At 40.9% G+C, this 22,900-nt stretch overlaps 1 protein-coding gene across 7 annotated transcripts in view; it reads right to left on the bottom strand.

Moving 5' to 3' along the window:
• CARD11 (caspase recruitment domain family member 11) overlaps positions 1–22,900 on the bottom strand; it is a 51,164-nt gene that overhangs the window by 27,364 nt on the left and 900 nt on the right. The window contains exons 2-3 of one of the 7 annotated variants that reach the window (XM_065031448.1): positions 22,787–22,886; positions 17,686–20,755 (exon numbers count right to left, since the gene is read on the bottom strand). In XM_065031448.1, the coding sequence (XP_064887520.1) occupies positions 17,686–17,698 (13 nt within the window). In that variant the 5' untranslated portion in view covers positions 17,699–20,755; positions 22,787–22,886. Of the gene's footprint in view, positions 1–1,499; positions 14,139–17,435; positions 17,592–17,685; positions 21,960–22,786; positions 22,899–22,900 lie in introns of those variants that run through there. The other 6 variants (XM_065031447.1, XM_065031450.1, XM_065031451.1 and 3 more) reach the window with 6 other exon arrangements.

The raw sequence follows: 22,900 nt of genomic DNA, 5'->3' as shown, positions 1-22,900 counted from the left end.
TAAAAACACAAGTGCTAATCTGCTAAATAATGTGTTTGTCACTGTTCTATCATAATGAAATTTATCATCAAGAAATATAGAATAGTCCTAGAAAAATGCATGTTACTTGCTTGATGCTTTCAGAGGCCTTCCCAAATTGTCCAAAATCCTAGGCTGGGGTTCAATATCTCTATCAGAAAAAATTGGATGGGTTCCTCATACAATAGACAGGTTAGATGATTATTGCCAGAGGTTTGGTTGTTCTCCTGCACTCCAGTAGCTCTCCCAGAGTTCTTTTCTTTGTCGTTTCACATCCTAAGAACCAGATATTTAGCATTTGCTTTGCTGATTGCATATAGGTTTTAGTTCTCTGGTGACTGCTATTAAGCACCTGGAGACACAAGAGTCCTCAGAGGACAAGGAAGCCCAGAACTACCCAACGGGCTCCAGAATCAGGGGGGCATGACTGTAGTTATGGGAAAACCTCTCTGGTCTTATGAACTCCTCACAAGCTGGACGAAATTCTTACCGAACACCAGTATTTACCCGTGGTAAAGATTACACTGCAGCAATGAACACTATAAAGGCAAAACAATAGAAAGGGCTACATAAAGTAGGCAGCAGCCGAAAGAATGCTAAAGGTGAAATAGCTTCATCTGAAGTATACAAACATGCTTATGAACCTTACTCTCCACCACTTATCCTGGAAATAACTGTATTTCACTTCAAAGGTGAATGTAACAAACAGCACATAATTGGAGAAGCTCAACACTTGGGAGTAGAAGGCAGTGAAGCAGAAGGTCACACAATACCTTAGTTATCTCCCAGCCACAGATCTATTGCATCTAAAAAAAGGTGTGTTGCAGGCCCTTTAATTTGGGAAGAGGATCAGGAAGCTCACGGATGGACCTCAGAGGGCAAAAGAAGCACTTGCCTGAATTTGATAAAATGCAAGATATCTTATAATCTGCTGCACTGATCCAGAAATTATTACACACTGTCAGCAGTTCCCTCAGGACATTAGTAAGGGATTTCTCCATTAAATGATTCAAAGCAAAGTTCACTCATCAGCATAATTCTCAACACGGATACATTTTTTTTTTTTTACCTGACATTAAAAATACCTTTATCAAACAGTCCCTCGTGTATGGGCATAATACGTCCATACTGTTATTTGGGGGACATAATGTTTAATGGGAAAGTAGTAGGTAGATAGCATGAGTGGCTAAGAATTTTAAATGGAGATTTCTGGTAGCAAACTCCTGTTAAACACAGTCTGTTATAAGGAGCAAGTCTTGGGAAACCACATTGAGTGTAGTGGTCCTTCACTGCCACGTGACAATTTCAGAATCTTCCTTTTGCCTTTTTCTTGAGACTGGGTTTAATGCATTTTCTAGGGTTTAAAAGACCCTATTCCCTGTTTCTGTCCTTCCTCCCTGTGACGATATTGCAGAAAAAAATTGCTTTCACTTGTAAAATTAAAAATGACAGATTTAAAATGTTTTCAAACGTGTACTCACTTATTTAACCTGATCTTTATTACCATTATCCGGTCTCTGATTTCAGCAGCCCTTGAGTTGTAACCTAACACGTTCAGAAGTTGTGATGTGTCATCGAAACACTGTGGCATCCATTACAAATCACAGGTGTGAAGGCACAGACTCAGACTGACTTCAGCAGACATGAAACAAAGAGAAAGAAGAATGGCCACAGCAGTCAAAGCGTCGCTCTCCTGCGGCTCCTTTCAGCAGTTAGTACACAACACAGCTTTTAACTGCAGGAGATCTTAATCCAGTTCTAATCTCAGCTAGTCCCACCTATTTCAAAGGTCTCTGTAGATGCAGACAAATAAAAGAGAGAATGCCTTTTTACATTAAAAGAAACACTCTAGGCCCCTCATCTCCTTTTCTCTCTCAGGGACTATCCATCTCTTGGCTGTTACACACAAATGAATCTTTCTACGCGTTTGCTATATTTTGTAATGTTCAACCGAACAAATCACCTTGCAGTTCAAACTGTTGTCACTCAGACTCCACACTTTGGTGTGTCGGTGACACTCTCCATTGATCAAGGGACTAAAACCCGCAGGCTTCAGAACCAGGGGTTCTATACAGTGCTCCAGGTCACACCTAAAGCTTCGTTATTTTGTGGCTCATTTCATGATGGTGCAGAACTCAACCCTTCAGTCAGGACTAAGTTTATTTTGGAGGACGTGACCTATTTTAATGTTTTGGCCTCTGCATTTGTCACAGGTGTTCACAGATTGGGAGTATTTAGAAAGGAGCCACAACACACCAAATGTTTGTGCAAATTACAAGTTAATAAGAACAGAAGTTTGTGTTAAATACTACGTGCGTATAAACCAGGAAAGGATTACCTATAAATTATCACACTTCAAAGCAAAAATAAATCACACATTAAAGCAAAAATAAAGATGCAAATAGCACTTTTAAGCCGGGTATATAATTACCCTCAATATTTTCAGTGTATTGTGTTACATCCTCTTTCTATGCATATCTCTAGATTTCATGGGGCAAAACCCTTTCTCCCTCAGATTTGTACAGCACTTCACATGATGAAATACAACAACAGGGCGATTTTCTCAAAAGCTGCTTGTATGGATACGTACAGATTTGCAATATCAGAGAACCACAAAACCACAAAGGGATTTAGAGCTATTTTTAATTTTAGAGGAAAGTCACAGTTTAAAGTGCGATAAGGAAATTATATTCCTTCGCTTAAGGACAGGAGAGACCTATTTGCATTCCTGGCTTCTGAGATGGGGAATACCAGCACTTCAGCTGCGCTGCTGGATGTTCCATGGTACTGAAAACCACTTTTAAAGGCTTCAACATTGATTAAGATGAATAAATTTGCTTACCTATACTTGCACATTTTTTCCATACATGTGCCCAAATCTGGATGCCCAAAGGAGAGCAGAAAATGTCTTCATCTGCCTTTAAGAATTTGCACTTTGTATTAATCTTTTCTACCTCAGTGTTCCCACTTGAAAACAAGGCTGCCGAGAAGTCTTATATTTTTATGACAAGGTAGGATTCATTAATTAGTGACTGCATAGCACTTAGAATCACCAACATGGGAAAGCCCTAAAAAACCATTCATTATTAATGCAGCTTTATTATTTTGGATTTTGCAGGCCTTAAAATACTTTCCAAAGTCAGCAGCATTGTTGAATGGACTGGGCTGTGTTTCTGCTTTAGGTCACAGTGGCTGTATATGGAAAGAACCATTTTGTATAGATCAGAACCCCCTCCTTATATAAAAGATTTAACCAGCTTACTGAATGCCACAGTTTCAAGAAAATACAAAATAAAAATATAGAAGAAGAGATACTAAAGTAAAAGAAAAGCAGGAGGCTTTACACAGAAAATAGGATTATTTTCACACAAATGTATTCTGTTCAATTCCATTGAGTCAACTGATTCTGTTGAGTTACACACAACCTACAAAAAATAACCCCAAAACATTATCGGACTTGCAAGACTTCAGTGGGGTAAAGCTGCATCTTCAGTGAGGCCAGGTGATAGCCACAGTCATTAAAACTACTCCCATTTTCTGAAGAGAAGAGAGAGAGAACCAAAACCAGGTCCCTAACTGGTTCAAAGGGCTCTGGAGGCATCTTCATCATGCTCTGCAAGCATAAGAGTGAAGGAAAATTCTCCTCATTTTCATAACTATCAGCTCAACCAGAACCGAGTGAGAGAAAAAGAAATGAAGAATTCTATCATGTTACTCTTCTTGAGTATCTCTGCTCTATGACAAAGAAAGCAACAGAATAAATCAGAGGCTTGTCCCTAATCACTATTCCTGTCCGAACAGAAGAGGACCAGGAGAATTAATACTATAGGAACTCTCTTCAATTATCTCTTCCTTTGCCTTTATTTACTCTTCTAAGAACAGAACCATATGAAACTCCATCTCAGAAAAAAGCAAAGGTAATGCATACATAAAGCGTGGATCAATTAGTAGCACTGTTACTACACCCAATGGTTTACTTAGTATCACCTAAACCAAAAAACACTGTATGCAACAAAGATACATACATTTTTCAGTACAGCAGGATAATAATGCTATGAGCTGAACAAGTGAATTCCACACTTATTACACATACCTTTTGTGTGCTTTAGAATTTGCATATGAAATTCTATACCTATCATTTCTGGAGGAAAAAAACTATTTACACATTAAGAATGTTGTTTTGCCCAATGAAAAAGTGTTGGAAAAGGCCTTAATCAGTGCAGTAATATGTATTAAGATCCTGTAGTGATCTCTGTTTCATAAAAGGCCAAGATCTAAGCTTTCCTATTTTGCACTCCCTCTGGTGAGAGTATCTAAAGTCTACATCTTCCTCAAATCTGCCAGCTTCAGAACTTCAGAGTTCTTATCATCTTATCACACAGGAAGGAAATGACTAATTTTGCCTCAACAGCAAACGGACGGCAGATTGTGCCACCTCAAACAGGCAACAGCCAATCCGATTTGGTTGTAGAACATATTTCACCAATAACAAACAAAGAAAATGGAAAAATCCTCCTCTACAAAAAGCTTAAATGATGTTTTGGCAACTCTGTCATTTTTCTGTATGTCCCTGTTTTCTACATTCAGTGAAGATGTTTCTATCCCCCTCAGTAACCTACCATCTAAGCACTGTTGAAAGGCAAATTTAGAGGGTGGATTCATTCCACGAATTTGAATTAGACATCTGGTTTAACTTATAAATCTAGTTCGTCTCTAATGAATGGAAAATGGCCTGTTCGAGACTTCATTCCACCTTTTCATACCTCTACCTCGGAATGCCCTCTAAAGACAGGTTTGTAGTCACAACTACTTCCTTAGGTTCTCTCTTAGGAGAGAGACTTGTCCCTTCAGGTGGCAACGTCTACACCCGTGAGTAGATGGATATTATTCTGTTTTCCCATGTTATTTAAGAATCTGATACCTAGAATTGAGAAACCACTAGTACTGCCATTATTAAATTATAATATATGTGAAAGTAAATATGAAATGAGAGAGGTGAGCAATGAGACATGGTGGAAAAAACTGAAGAGGAGAGAGGAAGATGAGACTTAGGGATCAAAAAGGGTGAGGTCAAGGGAAAAAGGAAATATAAAAAGGGAACAGGAAAAGAAAAAGAAAGTTAGAGAAAGGGGAACTCAACAGAATGAAAGTGAGGAACAGAAGTGAGACAGAAATGAGAACAGGAAAGGCCTTAGCGAAGGCAAAGGGAAGAAATGTGGGGCGTAAAGCAAATGAAGGGATTAATAAGGAAGGCCTGGCCACAGATCCTGACACATTACAAATTAGTGTTAGTTCTGAGTATGCGAATCAAGACAATGGCACAATAATTTAAATAAATAATTTACCGCAGGAATTTAGTGCAAAGAAGCAGTGGCGAGTGGAAAGCCTGAGATTTAATAAACGCTTTCATCTACATATCCTCCATCCTGTTACACGTGATGATGAGGAGGACAAGAGAAATCCCTGTGCTAACACAGTACAAACATGTTTGTGTATCTGCCCTTTTTTCCTTGAGTGCAGCATTAGCTACTGACACACGCATTTCCTTTCAACTAATGCGTGCTAAAAGCCAAGATCTAAAGAAGAAGCTGTCGTCCTTCAGGCTGCCGAGGGCTCATGAGAACGCTGGTCCAACAAATGCTTCAGAACTCATTACTGGGTCTCAGGTTAATTTTTTCTTGAGACTGACTCACTCCCTTCTTACAATTGATAGTGAAATGCTCCCAGGAGGAGGAGGAGGCACGGTGGGGGGCAAGTGCATAGTACTGTGTGATTAAGAGGAGTCCTGAATTAAAAATTCAAGTTGCCCAAACATGCAAATGGATTTGACGATCGCAGGTGAGGTCCCAGTGAATGTGTGCTCCTGTTACAAAAACAGCATAGTCTTTGGTATAGAGATTTGCATAGACGGAGCTATGTAAGAACCTGGTAACACAAAGATTAATTAGCTGATACAAACATGAAACTCCCATAACCCTTGCACAGATAGCCTGATTCTCATTAGTGTTATTAACACTTCTGTTGATACAAAGAGTAAATTAAAACAGGAGAAGAGGGAGAAGTGTAGCTCTGCCATGTGAAACTGCTACTTAGTTAGTTTATTTTAAAAATTTACACCTTCCACAAACTCTTATGTTACATGAGTGTTTCAAAAAAACCACCTAGAGAAGAACATCTTCCATGCAGTGGGTTAATGACTCCTTGGAGGTGATACTCTCATCCCCAAACAGGTTAAAACACCCTTACATAGAACATATAGATGGAAGTTTAACAGTCTCCAGATTCAGCAACAACTGACAGTAAATGCGCGGGCCATTCTTACAGAAAAAAAGGTTACACTCCAATCTCGAACCCTGTCAGATAATCTCACTGTAATTCACCCTGGCCCAAGAAAGTTTGAAAACAACATTCCATGTAGCAGGCTTTATAACATGATGGGAAAGTAAGACAGAACCCTATATTAGGAATCCTACACTTGGTCAAAATACACAAAATACAAAGAATGAACAAATAGGAAGGCAAGTCTTATAATCCTCATATGAAGATTAATCATAACAAACAATACTACTCCAAACACATAAAAATAGCTCACGTGCAACTGTTTACTGCATTATAACAGCAGCATGCCTTGATTGTGATGAGCATACAATTCAGTTAAATATCTTAAATGCACCATGCAAAGGTGTAATGGCTCCCCAAGTAGTTCTGTGAAGTCTTATCCATGCAAGTCTTATCTTAATTGCTAACAATATATTCTGTTGAATCAGACTCTGTCCAGTCTCCTAAGGGTGACGACTGCTATGATTCCAGTACACATTTTGTACATTTTATGTAAATGCACAGTGTCAGATAGAACAGATATCTACACCTTACTCCATCTGTGACCTCTTTGTAACTACTACTTTAAAACAGACCCTAATTTTAAAGACCACACTGCTGCCTTGCACATGCTAGTTTGTCTGTGGCTTGAAGCATGACATATGTGCCTTATATAGCAAGTACCTGTTACCTTTGCCCCTCAAAGTCATTGGAAAAAGTAAACTTCACTCCTAGTTGCAGGCTGCCTAGTCCTGGGTGTTCTGCTCATTGACAACATCCTCTATCCTTGTACGTTTGCTTGAAGCCGCATGAACGTGTCAGCCAGCAGAGCACCAAACACTCCGGAGACGCCTGGATGCCACTTGGTCTACAGCAGATCACAAGCAGCCTGGCCTAAGAAAGACAAAACCTCCCCAGGAATCAGAAGGAGCTCGCTGTTTTACTACAGGAAATTAGAATTCTATTTTCACGTGTTATCTGAATAGATTTTTCCCACTTAAGCTTTCTGGTCACCTCTTCCTCTTCTCGCCCTGTGTCCTCTCTCTTCTACCACTGTTGTGGGACTGTGTCACGTAGCTGCGGAAACATACACCCACCGTCCTCTCTCTCAAACTTACTGTCTATATATAGCAGACAGAAAGGTGCTGGGGGTTGCTTTACTTCCCTTTTCCTCTGAACGGAGGTTGTGGGCAACTTTCAAATGTGACACCATTGCAAAGGAAAGTCTTAGAGGAAGCGTTTTCAGAGCCACAGAGCAGGAGAGACCTGAGGAGAACCTCAAACAGGTCCCCCTTTCTGCAGATACTGCAGCTGGGGTTCACTCACAATTCCCCATCACTTTAAGGCCTGCAATTAAGAACAGGAAAGCAACCTCTGAAAAACAGAGACACAATTCACTTTTCATCCTGCTGGAGGGCTCGCTTGAGTCACTTCTATAGCAATTTAAAGCAGAAATTCTCTGATTCTTTACTTAATGGGACTGCGCTTTATTTCTGTCGCTGGGAAACTCTTTGTGACCTTGTTTTGCTGTCTTGGGGAAGAGATAATACCAAATACTTGGCAACTATATATTTCCTACTTTCAAAGCACTGCAAGGAGGAATTAAGTATCTTCCGTTGCTTTCTCCATAACTAAGTCCATTGCTCTGATGATATAGAAAAGATTGCTGTGAAGCTTTCATGTGGAAAACTTATCCCAGAAGAATTAACCAACCACTGGAAGAGACGAAACAAGGTTCTCATCAGGAAACTCCGGACGGTTCAGTTCATGGTTAACATGTATTTTTTTGAAAAGAGCAAAGAAGCAAAGTACTAGAGTAGCAAGAAATCTGACAATGCATCTTCACCTAAGTGTGGTTCTTTGAGCATGAGTCAACATAAGGAGAAGTATGGGAATTTTACTGAATTCTCTGCTGACCGTGGAAATAAATATTTGGAAAATAGCGACTGTAAAGTGATGCCAGGACTACTCTCCTTATTTGAGCATCCCGGTCTTTGAGCACAGGCAGCTGCTGCTAAAACAGCATCTACAAACAACATCACAAAAGCAAGATTTGCAGGATTATATGCACTCAAATGCTGATCTTTAGGAGAAGATGCAACCAAGAGTGGTGAGACATCGCAACCAACTAAAAGTCGGTGGAAATTTCGTTTTATTCTCCTAACCTGTGCCTTGAAGCATAACAACTCCTTATGTGCTATCTGCATTAACTGTACCTCAGAGCACAAAGTATCACCAGCTCACAACAAAAGCGTTTGTTTTAAATGCAGTGTTGTATTTGTGCATGAAGTAAAGTTACATGCAATATGACCACCCCACACGTGAGGATTGATTTTCCCTGTTTCTCTTTCCTGATACTCAAGGCCACAACTCGTAATTAGGGTCAGATTTTCAAAGCGCGTAGGTGGCGTTCAGGCATCAAAATAAATGGGCAGATTTTTGCAAGACTTGCCTCAGAGTGTGGATAAGATAGCGCTATGAATCACAGAGCTGCTGAGCGTTAAGCACTTTTAAAAATCAGGTCTTTCTTACAAACTTAAACTGAAGCTGAGCGCTTTCAAAACTGGAGCATTCTTCAAATGCTGAGTATTTGAAAAATGGGCCTTTAAAGCTTTGTGAGGTGCTAATTTTTATACGAATAGGAAGCTGCTCTATATAGCACCTCTAAATCCGTCTGGCAGCAGTATTTAAATAGTTGTGATCCTCCAGTATTGTACCAGCTCTCCAGTAGTACACATTGCACAGGGAAGAGGGCAGTTGTGTGGCAGTGCTTACCTGTGTTAATTCTAACCCTTCTGAATCCATGAAATAAATACTTTGCTAACTAACAGGTGATGGTAAACACTGCTGATGCATCGATCTCTTCAGCATATTGTCTCCATCTACAATTGAGATTTTAAGAATGAGATGAAATTTTAAGCTTTGAACCCTCCGAGACATAATTAAAGAAGGGTTGTTTCTATGTGACTACTTATTTCAGTGTAGAAACTACATGAGGTTTTAGATCAGACTCTCCTTCCATCTTTGTTTGCTCTATTTATCATTTTTTATCTCCAAAGCGGGTAAGTTCAGCCTTGCAGGCTCTATACTGCTGACTCAGCTAACGGAGCCAAAACTCATAAAAATCTATTTAAAAAAGGTCCAATGATTTTATTTTCTAATCGTAAATATGAAATTTAATTAGCATCTCATTGCTAACGAAGTTACCATGGAAGATGAGACAGAGGAATTATGCACAGGGACGGAATGTCAAGCGTAAAGCAAAACAACTGTTACGCAGGAGCCAGTTTAACTCCTGCTTTCCTCCACTCTGGTTTCAGATCTTTTAAGAATTATGTGCTGTGTTCACAGGTTTCCTTCCTTGATGATAAGGCACTTCTATCTTCTATGGCAGTAATTACTCTGGCATGATACGGTATCATGCGAATTATAAAATAATAGTAGATAAAATTCACTCTGGATTAGAAACAGAAGCAAGACAAAGCAAGTTGAATCTGAATTCAAAATCCTATTTTGTCACAGGCTACCCAAGCCAGTATTTCACATCCTAGAAGAGCAATACACTCATCAACTGAGAAAAGAACTCAGATTATTTTCCAGGGCACTGCAAACATCTGAAGATTAAAGGAATTTTCTATTTTTAAAGGAAGCACATGTAGAATTTTAAAAACCTTTTTAAAATAGCAAATGCATCCATTTCTTTTGTTATTAGCATTCCTAGGAGGTAGCCCTAGGCTGGCATCAGCACGGCTATGGGTGGCAGAGGGTGAAATTCTGTCCCGTGAGCCACCTCTGGCATCTCCTCTTGGGAGCTGTTGAGAGGACCGGAGCTCTGGGACTGTCTGAGCCCACGTGTGCCCATATGGGAGGGTTCCATAAGGACATTTTCCTGCCCAGCAACACGGGGTGAAGGCAGGGACAGGCATTCTGCTGCTGTTGATCCACGAGGTGCCTTGGTGAGGGAGCACAAGATAGAGAACATCACGGAAGAGAGGACTCGGCGAGAAGTGGGCAAGCACCGTGGGAGAGCGCTGATGAACTACAGTAACCACAACACTGTACTTTCTCCTTATACTCACACTGAAATTGCTCGTAGTAACTTCGTGTGGGAGGAAGTGTTTACAGGACCTATCCTGAGAGAGAGTAATAATTAATAATTCCTGGATTGCTAGAAAAGCTTTTGGAATAACTCTGTGTGTGGCCATGCCCCTTGGTTGCTCTCAATGACAATATTTCCTAGAGTGAAAAGGGCTTTATTAGTACTGGTCCTAGTTAGACATGGGTGGGAAACCTCATTCTATTATGCTCCCTGAAGTGACTTGAAAGCTCAAAACATCTAAGAATGTGATTGCAGCGTTATAAAAGCTTACTGCTCCGCAATGTGACAAAACTGGCTTTTCTTCATTATCAATGATGGAAAGCAGAAGTTACACATCAAGCCACGTTCTCTCTGCATGAGGGAAGGAAGGTGGGAAGTGACCCGCTGTACCCACGCGGAGGGTGGCACAGAACGCCAGGACATGGCATTGCACAACACACCGATGCTTGGATCTCCTTACAGCGGCTCTACCTGCAGGGCCAGAGGACCAATGTTGGACCACGTTGTCCGAGACACGGCACAACAACCTGTCCTACTCCCCCAGGAGTTAAGCATCCTCCACAAGAGAATGGAAAAGAAGTGGAAGAATCTCAGATGAAAATATGACTTTGTCAGTGAGGTCCAGAAACTTTGCTTAAGCACAATGGCCTGTCTCTGCCTTCACTCATGATTTTTATTCGCTGTGCTTGATGTGTTGCTTCATTTTCCTTAGGATCAGTCACAAACTGGAGGTGACAGACACCCTCGGTTCTAAATCATACTGTACAGAGAGAAGTTGATTAGTTAACTTCACTCACCTGGTGGAACTACCTTATATGGGATGGTAACCACAATCGGAGAGGAAGAGGAAAGGAGATATCAAATAAGACAAGTGAGGTAAGTCAGACAAATGGGTCAGACTGAAGGTAGAGAGGACTCAGGATGTCCCGTGAGGACCAAGATAACAGGAACAAACCAGCCTCTGCCTTTTCTCATGTTCTCTCCTCACAGTAGCTGAATGTTCAAATTATCTTTACCCATCCAGTCCCTTTGCGCAGAGGCTGTGCCTAGGTCTGTGCTAATGGCATTAGCTATTTAATAGGTTTGCATCCAATATTTATAATACCACTCTGCCCAAATAGCTTTGGATTTATATACTATTATCATACTCTAACGATGCAATTGCAATGAGTTTGCATTTTTCTGCATTGCAGAAAAGTGCTACAGGAGCTTGTCATTGAACTCTCAGCCTTCAAAGTGGCATTCAAATTGTGACCACTTCTGCCTTGGACCCACCATTTCCCAGGTGTTCTTTGCAGGTGACAAAGGTCGGTCCTTCCCGATACCATATTCTCACATGGCTTCTGAAGCAACTCTCAGGCCAGATGCTGCTCTCCCAGATGTGCAGCCCCAGTTGCTCAGAGACCCTGTGAAGGTGTTGCTGTCAACATCATTTAATCCAGCAAAACCACCTGGATACTGTTCTCACTCTAGATACGGGCAAGTCACAAAAACATCGTTCTGTATTCTAACACTCCATATGAAAATGCCCAAGTATCGTTTTTCCTTCAGAGAACAGACTTGCAGATTAAAAACAAAACAAAACACTGATTCGGTGTTTCCAGCCTTACAGGAAATGTAATATTCCTTCACTTTTTTCCCAACAAGTAAAGCAGAAGAAAAACACTTTTTTTCTCTCCTAGCACAAAAGGTTAAGTATGTTTTTGTTTCACACCGCACTGTATCTTTCATGGCATAAATTCAAAAAATGAGATAATAAAAGACAGAAGGAAATTAAACCTTCTACAATGAAGCTTATTAGTCTTGGGTCTTCCTGAATAATATGTAACTAGAAAAACAGGAATATGTTACTGGAAGGATGAAACACACCCAAAATCTTCTTAAACAATTAAACAGTGAGATTTATTCTGGCTTGTTTTGGCAGGAACTGTGAAGGCAGATTACAGTGTAGTAGCAGAGAAGAGTCTTATCTTAAGCTTGTTTTTTTTCACCAGGAGAAAATCAGCTCAGCAATAGTGAAGAAGTTGGAAGAAATTGATGGAATTCTGTATTTTCAGTGAGTGCAAGTCTTTCGTGAATACATTACTATAAACTCTGAAAAACATATGGAATGGAAACTACCTTGACATGGTGCTCAGGGACATGGTTTAGTGTTGGACTGGGTAGCCTGAGGTTAATGACTGGACTTGATGATCTTCAAGGATCTTTTCCAACCTAAATGATTCCATGATTCAGAAAAAGTCAGTGATTGGTAAAATTCACTAGAATTTTAACTAAAATGTTAAAAGCCAAAAGCCTTCAAATGATCTTATAAATGTGATAATCTTTCAGTTCACGATCAAGGAGAAAAGATTGAATCACCAGTCAAATTGTAGTTTGGAAATGAAATGTATTTGGTGTAATCTTTAGACAAAGAGTTGGAGCAACCTTCAGGTGTTTGCCCAGTTTGCTCAGGATTCAGAAATCCCAGAGGGAAACACTTGAAAGGTTTCTTTATTGGTGTCTCGAAAGCTGGCAGAACTTACTTTTGTGCTCAAATATATTAAATGTGTGTAACAACCTATTAAGCATAGTCATCCTGATTTCAAGTATGGGCACAGCTAGATTAGAAATGTTTATATACATACAGAGCTGTAAAAAATGAAGTGGAAACAATCCATTAACTGCTAATGATCACCATATATGTACTGCCAGCATACAGCTTTTTCCTCATACGAATGGAAAAAAACCCTTCTCTCATTTTAAATGGAGACCTTATGTTAAATTCGCTCTTCAATGCCTCAATTACAACCTGAGGAAAACTTGCCAGCAAACAACCAGCTCTCAGGTGGCCAGTGGGAATCCTTTCTTTGGTTACGACGAAGCCGTATTCCAACTCATAACTGTTAGAAAAACCCAGGGCTGACCAACAGATGTGGGCAAATAACAAGCATCTTTGCATAAGGCCAAACTGGCCTCAGGGACCAGAACAAACGTATCCGTTAATACTACACAGTGTTACTTTACACAGACAAATTCACCGAGGAAACAATTACTACAAATAATATCATCTACACAGCTGTGTATACATTTATCCTTTTGACAAAACCGGAATGTTATAGCATTTCGTTTGACACCTCTGATAGATTTCCAGTGAGATTTGACAAATTTCTCTTTCCTCTTGAGTTGCTGAACAGATCCCCTGAAGCAGACAGCATTAGAAAGTAATGCCCCATCCAGCACTGAAGATAAAATAGGTTTTGTGGGACTAACGTAACAAGAATATTCTCTCCACTACGTGTTCAGCAGTGACAGCAGACAACGCACAACACGTTGCCAACTTTTGGTGCTATTAGTAATGTAGTTTTATGAGCAGTGAAAAAAACCCTGTGTTTGCCTTTTGTGTGAAAAGTACAAAGGCCTTACCCGCTGGTAAAATGTTAAACACACTCCCTGTAGATCATTAAGCACGTGAATTCATGGTACTCGGAAACTATCACCATTCCCAGAGCCCGGCTTTTTGGCAGAAGATGACAAAGGAAGAGGAATGTTCAAAATCAAAGTTCAGAAAAGACCTTTATGTTTAACTAAAGTCAGTGTGAAAATCTCCATCCGAGGGATCACCCAGTGCCCACGGCCAGGACGCACCGCAATGGGGTATACGGCACATCTGCCGCTCAGTCGAATCGCAGTTTAAACAGACTGTCACGGCATCTCCTTCTGCCTGAGAGGAGCAAAAGCGAGAGGGTAAGATGGGGAGAGAATACCGACTAAAGAAGTAGAGAGAAAGAGGCTTTTATCGCTCGTTGGATGTGTGCCACCGAGACCAATTATATACATTTGACAGCAACCATTATAATTCCAGAGTCCTTGAACAAATCACAAGCAGAAAGGTTACCTTCCTGAAAATGTTCATTGCCATTAAATAACTGACCCAGACTAGAGGGTGAAGGCAGCACTTAAAGAGTTTGGAGGAAGGGAGGAGAAGGAGAATCTTATTACATATACAACTGAGAAAGCCCCATCATCTGTTCTGAAAAAGGAACTGCAGATTCACTGCAGATACTGAATTCTCAGCAAAGCGGACAGTGTTCTGAGAATGCAAATCCTACAGGCAGCAGGGACAAAACAGCCAGGACAAAAATAATTTCTTGTTGATATCAGTGGTGAAACTCCACTAAACTTGGTGAGGTTTCTGGTTTTCCCCTCCAGTTTGAACGTCACAAGACCTGGTCCCATATTCCTTGTTCTTTTCAGTTCAGATTGCTGTGGAGGCTACTCAAAAAGAAAGCTGCCGTAGGTCAGATTCCACCAACGGTTACACAACCTTAATGACCACATCTAAGCGAAATGTTTGCATTTGATGAAACATGCATTTCAATATCAGAGAGAGAGCTGATATATCCGCTATAAAGTGAGCAGCTTGTTCTCAATAATACAGGATTAATATTGGGAGAAATAAGGATCTCTATAACATCCCCTGTGAGCAATCATTCTATTGATGGAAAATTTCACCAAGAAACAGTATATAAACCAAGGTAAGCTGGTATATCCCATTCAGGTTGCTTCAATATATCCCAGTTATTTGGGATGCATCCTTCTAGAGAAGGTTCGAATTGCCTTTAAACAGATACCTGCAGTCAGATGGTTCTCTTTTTGCGCATGTTGAAAGGTTATTTTTCCTCTTAATTCAGAGTTAAATCTAATTGGAAGCAACTGTTCACATAAGAACAGGGAGTCAAAGATGTTGTTGTGAGTTTCTGGTTTGGGTTTGGACTCCCAATACAGCAATTCGCTGGGGAGGATGGAAAGTTTCCAGGCTCACACGACTCAAGAAACTAGACACACACCCCCTGAATTTCTGGTTCCAGGTCCCCTCGCAACTTCCACAACGCGACTTTGGCAATGGCCACGTTCAACTCAACAGACAGCTAACTATCATAACGAAAAGAAGGAGGAGGAAGGGAGAGGGAGAGAAGAGATGTTGTCTCAGTCAGTTTATTTCTGGGAGATATCAAGGCCTTACAAAAAGAACCAGTAATGAAGGCACAGAACACCGAAAAAAACAAAGCACAAAATCATCATACAAGCTTTGCAGAATGACTAAAACGAACACAGGAACTTTTCACATCACAAGATGAGCTGTAACAGAGTAAGACAGAGTCATAAAATGACAGCTCTTATTTTATTGTTATAGGCTTGTGGACTTTTCACAAGATCCAAAAGACACAGATATTTTAATGTACCCGCTTCTGTATTCAGAAGAGAATGCTCACAGCCCAAAGGCCACAGTTTGCTAGCTCTGAATCAGAAAGAATATATTATAATTGCAAACATGAAATTTAAGCTCCTTTCACTCACAGGGAGATGGACAATTTGAGAAAGCAGCACAGGCTGCTAAGAGAATTCTCCCACGTAATAATTCTCTTATTAATTCAGGTGAGTTTAATATGTGATCCTTATTCAGTCCCCAAAAGCCCACATCAGAACATTCCTAGAAATAAATCTTCAGTCTGAATAGTCCTGCTTAAGAAGGTGAGACTAAAAGGCTTCATCAAAGATATGTACTTCTTTGTCACATTTGGTTCAAAGCTTACAAACTTAAGGAATAATACCGGTTATTGTCTTTGGATGCAGTTTTTAGCCATGCCCGGTCTTGGTGACTCACCAGTATATCTGGTATAAAAGAAATGAGCTGTTGCCATATCCTAGGAGCAAAGTTACTCCCACTACAGCATTAGAGTTGAGAACCTCTGCCTCTGAGATCTGAAATCCCATAGGAATCAACAGGACAAACACTACACCAGCGTCAGACCAGAAGTTCTGCTGTGGGGCAGGAAGATGAACACTTCACTACGTTTAGTAAAAATGCTTATGATCGCCTGCAATTATTTTTACAGTTTTCCAAAGCCATTTTGTATTTTGCTCCTTCCTTCAGTCCCATCACTGGGCTCTGACTCTGCTGCAGCCTGCGAACTCTGCAAAGGAAAAAGGAGCTCGAGGCTGCAAAACTTCCTCCGCTTCCCCTGCAGGTACTTGGTGGGGATGCTAAGACAGCACAGAGTAAGTCCATATGCATCAGTAGTTCCTCCCAATATGAATGCGACATCAAGATAAAAACAGACAGAGAAACCTGGTGGAGAGTTGCGGTGAGGGCTTAGGAAGGAGTGGGATGATAGAAAGAGAGGGATAGAATACACCAAGTCAGGGGAGGCAGTGTTTGTGAGTACAGGGGAAGCTATAGTGTGTTATAGGTGTTAGAAAATTCTGAGACAGAAAGAAACAGAGACACAGGATGACAGGGGTGATTGGCTGTGAATGACTAAATACAAGTCTGAAAATTGGAAGAAAGCTATGCAAGTAGAAAAGTCTTGTATTTTGGGATGCATCCCCAAACCTGTAAATAGGCAAATTCTGCACATGGAAGGGACAGACAGGAGAGAAGGGACAGACAGGAGAGCAGCAGGTGTGTGCAAGGACAACCCAGTGCAGAGGCAACACCACTGTGCAAAACTAACTTAGCAGGGCAGCGCTGTGTGCACGAGAAAGCAGATGGAGCAGGGGTGCGTGTGAGCAGGAATAGGAAAGGGGAACACAAGACAGAGAAGGAACTGACAGAGGGGAAGGAGAGAAAAATTAAGACCACGGGGGAGGATGTACAGTCTACTGCACAGGCAAGAAGGAGAAGGCAGAGGAAAAGGAAAGGTATGAACAAGGGGAACATTTGTCACACAGAAAATAAGCTTGATGAGAAACAGGCATAGAAAGATAGTAAATGATATAATAGGGTTGAGAAAGTAATAAAGTGAGAAGAACAAATTAAAAGAGAAAATAAACAAAAAACACAAAGATTTTATTAGTTAACGGAAAGCGTAAAACCCCAGCGCAGAGATTTAAAGAAAAAGGCTAGTGCACAACACACTATGGGTGAAACCAGAAATTCCCTGGAGACCAGTGCTGATGATCAGCCCTTTCATCTCCCCGCTCCACACCTCCCATGCAACTCTCCTTCCCAACGCACCCTTGCCGTAAGAGCACGTCTGCATCTCCAGCTACAGCCTGTTCACCTCACCGAACCCTGAGCTCCAAGCGTCCGCGCATGCAAAGTACAACCAGAGCTGCTGAGGGTGAGGAAGGCGCGAATGCAACTGTTTTCAAAGAAACACACTCTTGAAAATGAGCACAAAGCAGGTGAAAGTGGAACTTGCAGTGATTAAGTGCTGTCCCAGCCAGCAGCGAGGTGGGGCTGACCCGCCAGCCGCTTTCCTTACCTTGGGCGCTCATGAGTGACCGGGCGCTCTTGCTGCAGTTGCTGCAGGCTCCAACTCCCTACGTTGCCTCCATGCAATTGCCAGTGTCTCTGCGGGACTCTTAGAGAGGTTATTTGTGCCCTGCAGGTGTGGAAAAATAAAGGAAACACAAGGAACAAAACACCCCCTGGCCTCTAAAGCGCTAAAAGTTTAGGGAGCATCAGGAATGAAGGAAGCGAGCGCACTGGTGTCGGAACGAGCAAAGAGCAACACAGAAAGTAAGAAAAAGTGTGTCAGCGGCTGGGAGGGGCGGAGAAGGAAAATGCAAAGATCTGACAGGAAACCAGACTATAAATCTGCTTAGGGTTTTAAAAAAAACACATTTGTGCTCCCCAGCGGTGCAGCCTGTTTGCAAATGACTCTGCACGCAGGTGACAGCAGAGCCCCGATGAACCACTGTAAGCAAATAAAGAGGCACTTCTGCCCCTTCCCCAGGAAGAGCAGCAGGCGCAGGCGGCAGCACCACAATCGTGGCTCAGACAGAGAAAAATATGTGGTCTCCTCTGTCTCCCTTCCAGTTCTCTGGACTTTTAGGGCATGTTTCCCTCGGGCAGAAGGGGACGTGCTGAATTCCAGCCTTCCCGGTGCTGTGCCCCTCCGACCACAAAGCAGCAGTTCTTGCTTCTCAGTGCTCGTGGTGGCCTCAAAGCAAGCAGGAATGACAAAGGAAAGGACTGAACAAAACAGAGTTTCAAGAACAACAGTTCCAGGCAAAAGGAGTTGGGGGTTTTCCCAAGATTTCAAAGGATTTTCAAGAAAACATTGATTTTAATAATAGTTGCTTTTGTTAAAAATTAGTCAACAAGGTTTACTGTAATGCAATTATTAGATTATTTTATAGTTGAATGATGCTTTAAACAATATATTTTCCAAAGGGAGTCTCTGCTGACCTAAAGAAGCATCTTGTATTGATTTAATGCTTTGAAGCCTCACTGGAATCAGCAATAGGTCCTGTGGTTGAAGAAAGCAGCTATATACATACGTGCACTGCTATGTTTTTACCTCATGAGAGAAACTAATAGGAAAAAAAGAAGAAACACAGCTAATAATCAACATAAACGACTGATAACAGATAATTCAGGAATGTGGGAAGAAAAAAGCATGATGATAGTAATGGAGCCAGAGAATGGGAAAGGAAAAAATAGTTGTTAGAGAATAAAGAAAAGCAAAACGAATGGAAAGTAAGTATAAAAGTACAGTGGAAAAGTTATCAAAGGATATAGCAGTGTCAAAGACAACAGAATGGAGGAAGTGAGATGATAAAGTGAAAAGAAGAAATGTAAGGGAGAAAATAAAGCTCAAAGTATTATTACAATAACACTCAAAAGTGTTCTTATCAAAATGAAAACCTGAACCCTGTGAAAATCCTGAGGGAGCAGAATGTATTCCAAGCAGCAAAACATGTGGGGCAGCTCTGCTCTGATTCTCCTTTATCATTCCTGTAATTTCACACGTTTGCACCTCTAGCTGGACTGTCGAGGGCCCAAGTTTAGCCCTAAGGACAATATTGGAAGAGATTCCAGTTCTCTAAATCAAGAGCTCAAAGAGTAAGGCAGGCAGGAGTTTTTCTCTCCCACTGAGCAACAGCAGAACATGCTATGCTCCTACCACTTATTTTCCAAGGAGGACTATCCTGTTATGTGCTACTTATTTTCTTGAGCAACTTCACTAAAATTCACCTTTGAACACACTTGCAAGCTGCATGTGACAAGGTGCGGAATTCTTCTTGCTTTGAGCAGCCAAAAATCTGTCCAGGTAACACCTGCACAGGTGAGGTTCTGCGGTTCCTGACTGGGGGGAAGGCGGGGAATATTGTGAGATATAGCTATATAAGAATCCAGGCCTGCAACGATTCCATCCAAACCGCTAGAAGTTATTTCTGAGCCAGCTTTCTGCTGCTTTCACAGAGGAAGCTGGTTCGTGTCTGCAGCAGAGGAACCATTTTAGGCAGAAGCAGCGGAATGAACTCTGCTGGCAGGGGCTTTGTGGCTTCACTTCCATTTAAAAACCACAGCTCTTCCACACGCAGTTCCTAACCTGAAAGGAAAAACATGCAAGAACCTCAAGTCAAAACTCATTGAGGCTCGTTAGAGCTTTTTCCTTCTGTCCTTGATTTTTTCAGCAAATAGGATATCAGACGGCAGACTATAAAACCCCCCTCCAGAGTCAAGCAAGGCATTGGATATCATTTGTTCCTGTTTCTGCTTTTGTTTTGCTTGATTACCAACAGCTTTCAAGAAGTACAATAACTGTTTTCAAGAAGATCTCACATTTCACTGGGCCTAAAGTGACACTGAAAAAAGGACACATGGAAGTTTGGGTAAACTGTCTTTTGTTATTTTCGTTTTCAATTAAAAAAAGTCTACTGGAACTGTTAGTTTAGCTAAGACGCCCAGTTTTCATTTATTATGGCTTCTCAGTCTTCTTTAATTAAACCTGATACAGGAAACAAATAATTGCCCCAAGGCTGGCAAAGAAACTGCCCTCATGGGACAGTCACCTGGCGGGACCCATCCGGTGTGTTTGCTGTCTCCGTCTTTCAAAGAGACTTGAGAAGAGCTGAGCATGTTTAGTTCCTTCCAGTTGCTCCAATTCTGCATGATCTGAGCCCTGATGGTAAAACCAGAATAGCAAGTGCGTTTTAAGCCCTTTGATGATGCTGTAACTTCCCGCCCCTACTTCGGGATCCCTGCCAAAAAGCCAGCAAAGTTTCAAGGTTATTCTATTGTTCTATTCGGGTGACCAACCAGCAGAGAAGACTTGGCATCTTAGAAATCCCTCCACGTTCTTGCTGGCCTCCTAAGTATTTTGCTCAGAGCGATTTTCATACCACAGCATTGTCATTCGGGTCTAGAGGGAAAGTTTCTCTTTCTGTCTGTCCCACAGGATTTATATAAACTTTGTGAAAGGTTCTCCTTGTACACCATGACATCCTATAGAATGCCTTTTGCAGAGTTGATTCATCGCCGCTCGGGAGGACAGGCCGTAACTCCGAAATGAAGCTGCTAGATAGCTTTACATAGTTGAAGAGCTGGAAAAGAAAAAGCAGCATTTGGAAGCCGAGAAACACTAAACTGTCCAGCTCTTTATCTGCTGCTCCTTTTCTTCCATTCCCTTTTTCCCCCCCAGAGAGCCATCCCAGCCCATGAGGAGACTGCCCTTGACTCCTTATTAATCTAACAGTCCTGAAAATCCCTGGGTACCAGAAAGGCATTTCACAAACTAGTGATTTGAGAATTAATATATTGCACTTCTCCCGCAAGCCTGAGCGCAGTAGCATCATATATATCGGTAACACCACCTCTCCAACTCTTGAGCAAGAGAAAAAGAAGTATTAACTATTTTTTCCCATGTTTTACATATTTTATATTATCAGCCTTGCTTAACTATCCTTAGAGACTATCATTCTTACTTATTGATGCTCATGATTTATCATTTTTCTCTGGAGATCTGACTTGCAGAACAGAAGTATTTCCCTATTCAATTCACCAGCCTGTGGATAAGCAGCTGTTAGTGTTCATCTGCCTTTTCTAGGCATTAACATAAAAAAAATGCCCCTTGATCTTAAAAAGTGACACAAGGCAGGGTTTCTTTAACACCTTTGGGGGTAATGGTTTAAATCCAGCAGGGAAATGTTCTCATCTGTAGGTTTATGATACACATTTAAACAGCATTTCAATTGCCTGAACTATGAAATAAGATGACAGCCGAACATATATCAGTGGGGTAAGAGAGAGTATAAAACTCTCTCTTTCATTTGACAGCGGTGGGGCTTACGTATTTTTGCACAAAACGTACAGTCTCTGTTGAGTTCGATAGTATTATGGGACTTATCTGTGTCAGCTGTCAGCATATTCACCCTCTTTTCTCATGGAAAAGTTCAGTTCAAATCCACTCCGGGAGCTGGATTCACAACCCAAGCACAAGGGATATTAAGTCCCCTCTGCTGAAGCAAAAACCCAGATCAGTTCTGCTGCTGCTTGGGGCCAAAGGGAACGAAGCTCCAGACTCCGTGATGCTCTTTCCACATAAGTCAGAGTTAAGATAGTGATTTACTCCCACCGTTCTCTTTTCATTACACATATATTATGCATCAAAACTTGGTATGAGCCACAGGTTCTTATGCTTTTAATTGTATGTCCACAGGGCTTAAAATCCAAGGCTCTTTAAACTTAAACAGTTTCACAGCAACCAATGAGTTAGATATTCATATCCATACTCAACAGATGATGAGATGAAGTATTGGGGAGATAAGCAATATATATATCCCCCCTTGAAAGTGATATAAATTTTTTCACATAGTTCAATTGTTAAGAAATTCTTATGGACTGCTTAAAAAAATTGGCCAAAAGTTTAAAAAAAATCAAGGCAAATACTTACAGTATTTTTTTTAATAAAAGGGATCAGGAGAGAATTAAATCACTGTTACAGCAAAAAGCTTCAGAGTTCAGATCATTGTCACTAGAAAATATACTGAAATAATTTCAGTTCTGCAAGTTTTCTTAACATTTTTATAAATAGATTAATCAGTCCTGTATCTCATCCTTTGTTTAAAACACAGGGCCGTCTTTCCCCACTTATGCAACAGTGACATTGTCAATATGTATTCTGATTATTAGACTGTGGGGATTTAACATATGTGGAATCTAAAGGATAATCTATGAAACCTGAAATTTAGTAGATGCAAGGAGAAGCAAGTTACTTATTCTTGCTTGTTTTAAATTGGGAAGTTTCTTGTCTTCTTTATAGGTCAACATTTACTCTAATTAAAAATATCTGCGTATTTTTAATAGAGACAAATTGAAAACAACTGCAGAGTTTTAATGGCTTGCATTCTTCAATGCTTCCTCCCTTTTTATTCTGTGCGGCCTCTTGAAAAGGTCAGGAGGAAAATTTGTGCTAAATGCTGTGCTCACAGAGACAATATATCTCACAGATAAAATAATATTAGGGTTAATTAATACTATAAATGATGCAATACCTAAAAAGAAAAGTTATCTATTAATCCGCATAGTTTGAAGGGTAAGGGGATGGTTAAATATCCAGTGAATGCAGCACAGACCTGGAACTTCAGGACTTTTTAACTGCCAGGTTAACTTTACAGGTTTTATACAGATATCCTGTGTGATTCACATAATCTAAGAGTTCTTCACTTTACTCATCTGCAAAGAGAACC

This window comes from Columba livia, chromosome 15, assembly GCF_036013475.1.
Source record: "Columba livia isolate bColLiv1 breed racing homer chromosome 15, bColLiv1.pat.W.v2, whole genome shotgun sequence".
Taxonomy (NCBI): domain Eukaryota; kingdom Metazoa; phylum Chordata; class Aves; order Columbiformes; family Columbidae; genus Columba; species Columba livia.
The sequence above is the reverse complement of the archived record's forward strand: the minus strand, read 5'-3'. Positions and strand labels throughout refer to the sequence as shown.